The sequence below is a fragment of the Durio zibethinus genome, chromosome 19 (assembly GCF_047325235.1).
Source record: "Durio zibethinus cultivar Kanyao isolate XHJ-2024 chromosome 19, ASM4732523v1, whole genome shotgun sequence".
NCBI classification, from domain to species: Eukaryota; Viridiplantae; Streptophyta; class Magnoliopsida; order Malvales; family Malvaceae; genus Durio; species Durio zibethinus.
The window spans coordinates 5,219,002-5,232,197 of record NC_143180.1 but is presented as its reverse complement, the minus strand read 5'-3'; the positions used below and the strand labels follow the sequence as shown (position 1 = coordinate 5,232,197).

At 25.5% G+C, this 13,196-nt stretch overlaps 1 protein-coding gene across 1 annotated transcript; it reads left to right on the top strand.

The window, feature by feature from the left end:
- The first annotated feature begins 7,243 nt into the window (after positions 1-7,243).
- LOC149513381 (extracellular ribonuclease LE-like) lies at positions 7,244-7,867 on the top strand. Its single transcript, XM_089748651.1, has 2 exons — positions 7,244-7,495; positions 7,676-7,867. The coding sequence occupies exons 1-2, from the start codon at positions 7,244-7,246 to the stop codon at positions 7,865-7,867; spliced, it is 444 nt and encodes a 147-aa protein (XP_089604777.1).
- Positions 7,868-13,196: the final 5,329 nt, after the last annotated feature.

Here is a 13,196-nt window from a genome sequence, read left to right as displayed (position 1 = left end):
AAATGCTGTTAAGGATTCAAGGTAAAATAGAATTGTTGAAACTAATCTTATATAATAATCTTAACAAAACCATAGCTTTTGGTAAGTACCTTAATACTAATTTTTTAAAAAATTTAATTAATTATAAATATTTTTTGTTTTCTATTTCGATATATTATATTTTCGAGACTGATCTATTAAAACCATGAATGAATGGTTTTGAGCTCAAAAAAATTATAATATACATACTTATATATTTACATACATATATACATACATACATACACATAAATATATATATACACATGGGATCTTTTATAGCAAGTTAAGTTTTCAACTTTACAATAAAGTTAACAAATAATAATTATTAAATTTATATAATTAAATCTTAATCATTGAATAAATTTTAAAGCAAAGAAAGATGAAATTTGCTTATCCAGTAATGTGAATGCAAAACAAACTTTATAAAATTTTATATATGATTTAAATAATATTCACTTTATGTAATTGTTTTTTATTTTTCCCTTTATTATATGTTTGTGAAAAAAACACTAAAATAAAAAAAAATTATTATTAAAAATATTCATTTTAAAAAAATTCAATGTAATTGGTATTTTCAAAAATAGCTAAACAATATTATAAAACTAATTATAAAGAAATTAAAATTTTTTAACATAAAAATTCTTTCAAAGAAAAAATTAACTTAAAAGAATTTATATTTTAAATAAAAAAAATTATTAACATAATTAAATGAGAGAAATAATTAAATTTATATCAATTTATTTAAAATGAGGTTAGAAGTATTGAATGTACTAAAAAATGAGTTACGAAAATTTTAAATATAATTAAATGTAAGAAAAAAATGTTAAGGGAATTATTTTAATGTAAATAATAAGTTAATAACGTAAAATTTAAATTAATTATTTTTCTTATAAATATATAAAAAAATAGTTAAAAATACATTCGAGGATAAAAATTAACATAAAAGAAATTATAATTTTTAAAAAATTGAATAAAAAATTTATTAATGTAAGCATATTAGAGGAATTGTAAAATTTGTATCATTGCATAAAATATGTTAGAAGTGTCATAACACCTAAAAAAATAACTTTGATAATTCTAAACTTAATGAAATGTAAAAGCAATAAAAAATACTATTGTAATATAAATAATTAAGATAGCAACATAAAATTTTAATTAATTATTATTTCTATAAATATGTAAGAAAAATATCTAATAAATAAAAAAATATAGATAATGTAAATAGCTAAGAAGAAATGTAATAATCATGTTATTTTGCATAAAATAGATAAGAAGTGTCATAATATACTAAGAAAGAATTATGATAATTCTAAACATATTGAAAGTAATTACAAACATAAAATATATTATTATAATGTAAATAATTATGATGAGAATATAAAAATTTAATTGATTATTGTTTTTGTACATATATATAATAGCCATAAATTAAAAAATAAATTGATAACGTAAATAGGTGTGAAAAATGTAAAATTAGTGTCAATTAGCGTAAAATGAGTAAAAAGTATTGTAACATATTAATAAAGAATTATGATAATTCTAAATAAAATTGAAGGTAAGAATAATAAAAAAATTTGTTATAATGTAAATAATTATCTTGACAATATAAAATTTTAACTAATTATTATTTTTTAAAATATATAAAGAAAATAGCTAAAAATTGAAAAACAAATAGACTATACAAAATGAGTATCATTTGGTGTTAAACTAAAAAAAGTATCATAACACACTAAAAAAGAGTTATTACAATTCTAAACATAATTAAAGGTAAGAACAATTATAAAAATATATTATTTTAACTTAAATGATTAAGTTATCAACATAAAATTTCAATTAATTATTTTCTAAACATATAAAAAAATAGCTAAAAATTAAAAAACATATTGGTAACATAAACAAGTAAGAAGACATGTATAGCGTAAAATGGGTATGAATTATTGTAATATACTAAAAAATGATATGACAATTATAAATATAATGAAAAGTGAAAACAACCATAATAATATATTATTATAACACAAATAAGTATATTGATAACATAAACTTTAATTAATTATTATTATGTATATATTTAAATAAAATAGATAGAAATTAAAAAATAAATTGATAAAGTAAACAGTGAAAACAAATGTAAAATTATTATCATTTGGCCTAAAATAGGTAAGAAATGTAGGAATATATTAAGAGTTATGATCATTTTAAACGTAATGGAAAAATAAACTACCGTAAGAAAATATTACTATAAAGTAAATAATTATGTTAACAACTTTAAATTTTAATTAATTATTATTCCTATAAATATATTAAAAAAATAAATTAGTATCATTTGGCATAAAATGAGTAAGAAGTATTGTAAAACATTAAAATAGAGTTATGGCAATTTTAAATATAATGAAAAGTACGAACAATCATAAAAATATATTATTATAATATAAATAATTATGATGCAATGTAAATTTTTAATTAACTATTATTTTTGTATATATATAAGGAAAATAGAAAAAAATTAAAATATAAAATAGTAATTTAAACAAGTGAGAAGAAATATAAAATTAGTACTATTTGCCATAAAATAGATAAGAAGTATCGTAATATACTCAGAACGAGTTATAACAATTCTAAACATAATGAAAGTTAAAAATAACTGTAAGAATATATTATTGTAATATAAGTATAGATGTTGGCAATTTAAAATTCTAACTAATTTTTATTTTTTAAATATATAAGAAATATAACTAGAAATTGAAAAACAAATAAGTAATGCAAAACAATGAAAAAAATATAAAACTAGTATAATTTGATGTAAAATGAATAAAATATTTCATAACATACTAAGAAAAAACAATGACAATTCTAAACATAATTGAAGGCAAGAACAATCATAAAAAAAAATATTGTAACATAAATAATTAAGTTACGAATGTGAAATTTTAATTATTTATTTTTTGATAAATATATAAGAAAATAGCTAAAAATTAAACATAAACAAGTGAAAATAAATGTAAAATTAATATCATTCAGCGTAAAATTAATATCATTGAGTATGAATTGTCGTAATACATTAAAAAAGTTCTGAAATTTTTAAACGTAATGAAAATTAAGAACAGCCATAACAATATATTATTATGGCATAAATAATTATATTAGTAACATAAAATTTTAATTAATTATTATTTTATAAATATTTAAGAAAAATAGTTAGAAATAAAAAAATAAATTGATAATGTAAACAAGTGAGAACAAACATAAATTAGTACCATTTAGCATAAAATGGGTAAATCGTAGTGTAATACATTAAGAAAGAGTTATGGCAATTGTAAACATAATGAAAAGTAAAAATAATCATAAAAAAATTTATTGCAAAGGTAATAATTATGTTGATAATGTAAAGTTTTAATTATTTATTATTCCTATAAATATAAAAGAAAAAGAGCTAAAATTAAAAAACAAATTGATAAATAAACAAATGAAAAGTAATGTAAAATTAATATAATTTGGAATAAAATGGATTAGAAGTGTCGTAAAACACTAAAAAAAGGCTATAACAATTCTAAATTTGATAAAAGTAAGAATAATAGTAAAAATATATTATTATAACATAAATAATTATGATGACAATGTAAAATTTTAATTAATTATTATTGTATTTATATAAGAAAAATGATAGAAATTTTTAAAAATTGGTAATGTAAACAAGTGAGAAAAAATGTAAAATTAGAACCATTTATAAAATGGATAAGAAGTATCATAACACACTAAGAAAAAATTATGATAATTCTAAACGTAGTGGATGATAAGAGCAATCATAAAAATATATTATTATAATGTAATATTTAAGTAGACAACGCAAAATTTTAATTAATTATTATTTTTAAAATATATAAGAAAAATAACTAATAATTAAAACAAATAGGTAACTAAAAAAATAAGAAAAACATAAAATTTGTACCATTTGACATAAAATAAGAAAAAAGTTATGACAATTCTAAACATAATAGAAAGTTACAACAATTGTAAGAAAATATTATTATAACATAAATAATTAAGTAAATAATGCAACCTTTTAATTGATTATTTTATAAATATATAAGAAAATAACTAATAATTAAAAAACAAATAGATAACATAAATAAGTGATGAAAACATAAAATTCATATAATTTGCCATAAAATGGGTAAAATGTGTTGTAACATATTATGAAAAAGTTATACCAACTCCAAACGTAATTGAAAAGTAAGAACAATTGTAAGAAAATATTATTGTAACATAAATAATTAAGTAGGTAATGTAAAATTTTAATTAATTATTGTTTTGTTAATATATAAGCACAATAGCTAAAAATTGAAAAACAAAAAAGTAATATAAACAAGTAAGAAGAATCATAAAATTCATACCATTTGACATAAAATGAGTAAAAAGTATCATAACACAAAACTAAGAAATAGATATAACAATTCTAAATATAATGGAATGTAAGAATAATTGTAAGAAGATATAATTACGATGTAAATAAGTAACATAAAATTTTAATTAATTATTATTTTTGTAAATATATAAAAAAAATAGATAAAATTTAAAAAACAAATAAGTAACTTGAACAAGTGAAAAGTATAAAATTCGTATCATTTAGCAAAAAATGGGTAAGAAGTGTCATAACACATTAAAAAAAAATTATGACAATTCTAAACTTATTAGAATATAAAAATAATTGTATGAAAATATTATTATAGTGTAAATAATTAAGTTGATAATATAAAATTTTAATTAATTACTGTTTGTATAACTATATAAAAAAATTTAATAAATAATAATAAAAAGTTTTTGTAACTTAAACATGCAAGAGAAAGCATAAATTCCATATCATTGGTGTAAAATGTTTAAAAAGTCTCTTAACATAATAAGAAAAAACTATGATAATTTTAAATGTATTAGAAGAGAAAAACAATTGCTAAAAAATATTATTATTATATAAATAATTAAGTCAATAACGTAAAACTTTAATTAATTATTATTTTTTATAAATACATAAAAATATGAGAAATAAATAATAAAAATTTATTAAAATAAACAAGTAAGAGGAACAATAAAATTTTTCTCAAATTTGAATGCTATCATTATATCATTTTTAGTTTTAAAAATTTATTAACGCAAATATTTGTATAGTAATTTTAATTTTTACGTAATAAAAATATTTGTATAATAATAAAAATATCACATCTTAATCGAGTGTCATTTCAAATATGCTCTTTTTTTTTTTTTTATAAAAAGACATTGAAATTTGCAATCAAAGTACTTATAGAAAATCATATAATTTAAATGGTACAATGGTGGCTTTAATTTTTTTGTTTTATGTTAATAAATTTCTAAGATTAGAATGAAAAATCATACAAATAAAATTATAAAATATATAAAATAAATAACTAAAAAAATAATTTTAAGATTAAAAAGACAACATAAAATAATTGATATTTTAAAACTAAAAAACAAAAAATTATTAAGATGAATACTGAAATTTATATTAATTAATGTTGTAATATTGTTATTTGTTCCATTGCCGAAGGGTTTAAGGTCTAGCCTTCCTTGCCATCTATCTACATCTTCCTTTGTTTAGATTTATACAACATTTTCAATTTTCTCAAATTATTGTAAGGACGTGTTTATGCATGGTTAGTAAAAGAGCACGTTCTGACTTATAAGCCTTTACTTTTGAAACTACATTTGGTTCTTCAATTATTCCGTTGAAACAGGATGTATTTTTTGTCTCAAATTTTTCATGTGCTTGGGCTACAGAATCTCTTGGATGATGGGTTGTACGCACAGATTTTTGTAAGGAAAAACTATTTCTGACGTTTCGGTGAAAGTAGATTGTTCTGAATACAAGCATTAACAAATTTGATCATAGGTGCTATTAGTCTATGCAGGGGGATAAATTTTAGTGTCCAATTACAGTGTTGAATGTTCTAAATTACAAAATAATCGATACTTTTTTATGTACCTTATCGCTTTTATATAAATCTTTTTATCGATTTCGTGTTGTATTTAAAACGATCTTATCTAAAAATTTAATGAAAGATGAAAGTTTTAAATTATATCAAGAATCCATGTACGTCACAATATAACAGCATGGTAGCAAAAATGAGGATGCAAAACCAGAATACTTGCCACTAGGTGTGTAAAGTTTTCAAACTTTCCAGAAAGGACATCTCTTGCAGCTGCATTCCTTTTCTTTCATATCATGAGAAACTTCAGAGCCAGCTTCTGGTGATGAGTACACACCGAAGAAGAAAGGTATTAAGAGCTATATATATATATATAATTTCTTTTGAGCTCAAAACCATCCATTCAGGATTTCAAGAGATTGGTCTTTGAAATATAGTACACTGAAACAGAAAGCAACAAATATATATAATTAATTAAATTTAAAAATATAGTATTAAGATACATGAAAAAAGGAAAATTACATATATATATTTGCATCATTTGAGTTTTAGTACATCATATTATATATATTTTACATTGAACAATTAAATCTATAATTTCTATTGAGCAAGTTTTGTTAGATTTATCTTTAGCTGCTCGGCCTAATGACTAAAACAGTATGCCCCTCAATGACAAAAAAAAAAAAATTTTGCTAGACTTGATAGATTTGACAGGTAATTTCCAGAGAATCTCAGTTAACATATATGCAGGCCAATCCCATTGCTCATCGCTATTCCAACTCTGATTCTTTATATCTAAATCTGCTAACAAATCCCAAACTTAAAATTGACAGAAAACAGATTGTGAAGCTTATTAATTGACTATCAGAAAAGCAATAAAAACCAAGTTATTACAATCAATTTTATCAAAACTTAATTAAATTAAGACAGATAACCATTCCAACTCAGTTCCTTGTAAATGAAAGTAATATAAGGATAATGAAATATTCCCCAAATGTAAAAGATGTCTGCGGATCTTTCTTTTCAAATTAATAAGAAAGATACTTAATTCAGTGACATTGAATGAGAAAAGAAAATCAAGAAGAAGAAAGGCAGATATTAATCGAGGTTAAGCCACAATTTTACAAACAAAAGCAACCCAACCTTTACCTGCCTCGATTTCATGAAAAAAACAGTGTGCTTGCGACCCCAACACTAAAACAAAGAACTATAAATACATTAGCCTGATAGAGTGTCATCACAACTTGAAATAACTTGAAAAGAAAACAAAAATCAAAAGAGAAATGAATGCTTTCAAGCTTTTCTTCCTCCTTCCCCTCCTTCCCCTCCTGGCTCTTTGCTCTGTTGCTCTCGCACAGAGCAACTACGACCACCACTGGTTGGTTCAAACCTGGCCAAATGGGTACTGTTCTAGTAATCCTTATCGTCTGACAGTGCTTCCACAGAGATTAGTGATGCATGGCCTTTGGCCAGCTAATAGTTCTGGATTGACTCCTACATTGTGCCCGAATATTGTCGCTGATCCACGACCTTTGGTATGTCATTTGTTTCGATTTTCATTTTATTCTAACCTTAATTATTTGTCTATATTTATTAACATACAAAATGTCATTTTGTAGTTCAATTATTTTCCCCTGCAATTAATGAATGACATGAGCTGACTCTGGCCTTCCATTGGTAACTTTGCTAGCAATAAAGAGTTTTGGGTGCATGAGTGGACGCAACACGGTTCTTGCCAAACCAAGCCGCCAAAGCCTTATTATTCCACTGCCATTCAATTGGTGAAGAGTACTGTAGACCTTGATTTGGCTATCAAAGCTGCAATTCCAATGGGAGGTTTTACTCCTAGAGGTGATATCATCAATGCGGTGAGAGGAAAAGTTGGAAATGTCACTCCACTCCTTTGATGTGTGAAGAAACCAAATGGCAATTATCTATTGTCAGAGATAATAGTTTGTGTCGACAAACAAGGAATCAAGGTGATATTATGCAATGTAGGAAAAGAGAATGTTCGTGATAATTGCGGGACAACAATCAAATTTCCAGCCCGAGTGGAATGAATGTTGCTTTACATGTGTGATTTTCCACTTCTATTGCAGTGATTAATTTATAATTATCTGGGTTATGTTTTTAAGTTTAATTTTATATCAATAAAATCTTTATTGATCTGCTTTAAAACGATTGGCAGCAAGAATCAAATTTGGCATACAAGTATGAGCATGTCAAGTGGTCTCCACCAGCACCACCGCCTGTCTATTTTTACAAGATAAATTTTATTTTAATTGATGCTAATTAAGAACAAAAAAAAATGGAAAACCCTTTCAAGCAAAATAAAACAGTTTTAAAATTTTTATATATACTTGGTTACAAAAGACTATTATATATTATATACGTAACCATGCATTCACGCCTATAATTATAAGTTGTACATGTACTTGGTTTAAGTCCAACGAAAAAAATGCATGGCTACTGATATATGCATAACAGTTGAGGCGTTAGGGGCATGTATGTGGCAAAAGCTTTGGAAGTTGCTACACATATATGGGATTAATTTGTAGAGTTGATGTTGAGCGGTTTTAGCGAAGATAATTTTTCTGCTCCTATTGCTCCTCCAATTATGAAATATATATATATATATTTGGTTTCTAAAGTACTGAATCACAATAGTCAAAGAAATGATATAATGAATCACAACGACTTGAAAACATGGTTCGGGACGCGACTCAGCTCAGCTTTGTTGGAATGGATCGGCTAAAATGTGAGTCAGCGGAGCAGGTCACGATTGGGTCGGGTTGGTCCAAATAGAAATGCATGGATCTTGGGGTTTCTTAACGCCCAAAATGACATCATTTTGAAGTGGTATAAAAGCTTGATTTCGACTTTTTTCAATAGATCTCCTTTCTTTTCTCTCTCTTTTCTCCCCTTTTCCTCTCTCTCTATGATTCAAGAACACTAGTTGAATCCTTAATCGGATTCTAAAATTATTGCCAAAATCTGGTTGAAAGTTCACTAGATTTTGGAAAATGGATGTCGAAAACTGGGATCTTCATAGGAATCTAGGAAGTCACAGAAAAATTGTCAAAAAATTCAAACTTCGTGGAAAAATTAATTGGAATCTGAAAATTTTTCAAAAAATTTCCAAAATTTTTTTGAAAAAAAACCAAAACTTTTTCGAACTTTTTTCTACTACCTTTTCGCTTTCTTTCTCCCCCTTTTTGTGTGTTCTCTTAACCTCAGTTAGGGTCTGTATTTATAGGACTTTAGAGGCACATAATCCAAATCCAAATAAAAATCCCAATTTCATTCAACCTCTTCCAGTCCATCTCAAACTCTTCAACCCAATTTTACCTAGATTCAACCACCTTTTTTCATTTTTATTTTCATTATTATTTTTTTATTTTTTAATTAATAGAATTATTCTAGTAGACCCCCAGACAAATTGGGGTCTCTACATCACTTATACTAAAATTAAATTAATTTTAATGGATTTTTTAGTATTGAAAATGATACATAACTATCACATTTCATTATTGAAATTAAAAGGCCAATTCAATGAAATGAATATGTATCAGCATGGTGAAGCTTTAATTTGATTCGTCGAATTATAGATTTTGAGGGAAAGTATGATCCTGCATGTCATAATGTCTAGATCCGTGTATCTATCGCTAGACATTGGATTGAAGGAGTCACCACCAATCTTTTTTTATCTAGGTGCGATTGGTCACCCAAGGAATTTATCCTTTCAAGGAACACCTAAGCTTAAGGGTCCCTAAAAGAATAGGTTTAGGTCTACTAACCAGAACAGGGTTCGGGAGTTCAGTTACGTGTATAGAAGGTTATAGCACCCTCACAATGCCCATTGAAAGATGGTACCAGCTTAATTTTGTATTATCTAATAAACCTTAAAAATTTACCAAGTAATTAATTATTCAAAATTATTCTTAATTGACTATAATACTTTTAGCAGAAAATTAAGAAAAATTCCCTCACCTCAAGAGTATGCAAGGAAACTACTGTTTCACTTGCAGAGACTCCATTGTCGAATTATTTAACATTAAAAAAAATTCAAGAAACAAAAAGGAAAAGAAATAAAAAAAAAAGAATAATGATTCAGCTTTAGATATAAATCATTTTCTCTTCAAAAATTCATTGCTTTTATACAAGAAAAATTGATACTTTCAACTTTTCCTCGAAAAAAACTTTTTTTAGAAAATTATTTTTAAAGAAAATTGATACCTTCAACTTTTTCTTGAAAATATTTTTTAGAAAAAACTTATTTTCAAGGAAAATTGATATTTTCAACTTTTCCTCAAAAATATATTTTTTTGAAAATTTATTTTCAAGAAAAATTAATACTTTCAACTTTTTCTCAAAAATACTTTTAAAAAACTTATTTTCAAGGGAAACTTATTTTCAAGGAAAATTGATATTTTTAACTTTTCCTCAAAAATATTTTTTAGAAAACTTATTTTCAAGAAAAATTGATATTTTCAACTTTCTCTTAAAAATATTTTTTTTGAATTTTATTTAAAGAAAAAAAATTAAAAAAATAAAAATAAAAATAAAGAATAAAATAAAATAAAAAGTACTAAATAATTCTAATCTAATTAATAAATAATAATAAAAATAAATAAAAATAAATAAAAATAAAAAATAAATGAAAAAAAAAGAAAAAAAACATTGGATCGGCTTGGCTTAACGGCTCGGCTCGACTTGAGGCAGAAAATGGCTCTGAGACGTGGCTCGGGAGTACACAACTCGGTTCGACTTCGGCTCGGCTCGAACCCAAGTGGAGAAACGAGTCGCTAGATTGGATGCGCTACGGGTCAAGTCATCTGAATGGGAACGCGCGGATCCTGGGGTTTTCTTAAATGCAAAACGACGTCGTTTCAAAGGAGTATAAAAGGCTCTAACCTCTGTTTTTCAGCAGACCGCTCCTTCATTTTCTCTCTCTTTCCTTTCTTTCCTCCTCTTTCTCTCTAAACAAACGATGAATTTCGGTTGAATCTCATCGGATTCTAGAAAATGTCATCGAAATTTGGGTTTTTCGTTGGAAGTTTGTCGGAAAGTTGGTCGATTTCTGCAAATAGTTATCGAAAAACTGGGTAGCTGGCCGAAAAATTTAACCGGTACCGGAAAAGTCACCAAAAAATTTAAACTTCGTCGAAAAATTTAATCGAAATCTAAAAATTTTCCAGAAATCTCCAAAAAACATTCGCCTAAAATTCTCTAAAAAAATCATGAAATTGCTTCTGACCTTTTTGACCGCCTTTTTTCTTTCTCTTTTCGCTCTCTCTCTGTCAGTGTGTTTTCTATTCCATTCCAGCACCTATTTATAGGGATTGATCAGAAGAGTTTCTGATCAATCTTAATTCCCTTTAGGATTTGGATTCAATCTTTGAATCTAATCCCAACTCTACCAGCCTTAATTTCACGCCAGAATTTCAGTTGTTCCTAATCCTAATCCTAATCAGGTAAGCAGAAAAAAAAAAGAAAGAAAAGAAAAAAATAAAATAAAGATAATATATTAATAGATAAAAACATTAATAGATAAATAATAATAATAATAATAATAATAGATAAATAATAATAAAGTATATATATATCAACAGATAAATAATAATAAAAAATATATATTAATAAATAGTAATAATAAATAAATAAATAGTAAATAAATAAGATACAAAAAATAAAAATACAAGATACAAAATAAAAATAAAATAGGCCTACCAATTTGGACCAAACCTAATTAATCTGAGCCTGGACCAAATTGGGTGTCTATAGCTACCATTCTTTGCACATTTTCTGTGGGACAAGAATTGTGCAAAGACATAGACACCCATTCAAGACTCAACTTCACATTTTTTTTTGGTTAAAATTTTGATCAAGGCTCCTCTAAGCAGAGGCTCAATGACATTGAAAAACATAAACAAAGCTCCTCTAATCAGAGGCTCAACAATTTTGAAAATAAAACGGCTCCTCTAATCAGAAGCTCAATGACTTTTGGAAAATAAATGGCTCCTCTAATCAGAAGCTCAATGACTTTTGGAAAGTAAATCGCTCCTCTAATCAGAGGCTCTATGACTTTGAAAAATAAACAAAGCTCCTTTAATCAGAGGCTCAACAACTTTTGAAAGTAAATTGCTCATCTAAACAGAGGCTCCATAACTTTGGAAAAATAAACAAAGCTCCTCTAAGTAGAGGCTCCATAACTTTGGAAAAATAAACAAAGCTCCTCTAAACAGAGGCATCACAACTTTGAAAAAGAAATTGCTCCTTGACAATCATGTCCAAAGGAGTTGAAAATCGTGTTTGAGAGAATTTCAGGAGATTATGCCCAAAGGTCTTATAAATCAACCCTGATATTGAGAGATATCCTATTTCAAGGATTAAAAACTTACCTGACAAGCTTTTTCTCAAATTTAAAGATGTCTTCACATTTATCTTCTCTATGTGGGATGTTGGAATACCCCTGCTTCTTGAATTTATGCACTATATTTTCTTGAATGTAGTATATGCTATGTAATGCATGTGAAATTCAATGCATGCTATGCGAATGTTGGCTAATTGATTCCTATTCAATTGTGGTACTCAAGTTTCTCAAGCTCTTTTCTTGGGCCCCAAACCCTTGATTCTTCAAAGACCAAATTATGCTACTCTTCTAAGATCGAGCTAGCATAGCTCTCAATCATCTCTTCCACTCAATTCTTACATTCTTCCTATAAGAAATCTCTTTCCAAATTCAATGTTCTTATCAGGAACTGAACATCTCGATTCTACCTTTATCACTCTTGACTTTTTCAATGTAATGTAAAAATCTTTCATGCCATTATTCATTTATCAATCATTATTTCAAACTCAAAAAGTAAGAATGCATTTGCACACTTCTTCCATTGTAGAGTATTAAGAAGAAAAGAATAAGAATGGTTGGGAAACAGTCAACAGAAGAGGCATATAAAGGGTGAAATAGAATGTCTTTTATTAGAAAAAAATATTGGCAAACTTTAGCCAATAAGGAATTACATGGATAAGTATGGGGAGACAAAGCCCAAAAATAAACAATCGGACAATCATGATAACACATCTCAAGATTTTTCTAAAATCCCAACCATATAATGCATTCAACAACTTAGAGCTCTTCCAAATTTGCTAGTCTCTATGCTAATGGATTTTCAAATTTGATGATGTAGTCCCTTATCTAAGCTGCCTTTTTAGGTTTTCAACTTAGATAAACCC

Excerpts from the sequence above, each read along its gene's own strand:
- LOC149513381 (XM_089748651.1), top strand. The coding sequence starts at position 7,244 with ATGAATGCTTTCAAGCTTTTCTTCCTCCTTCCCCTCCTTCCCCTCCTG. Across the intron at positions 7,496-7,675 it reads TCGCTGATCCACGACCTTTG|TGGACGCAACACGGTTCTTG; the intron begins GTATGTCATTTG and ends TGGGTGCATGAG.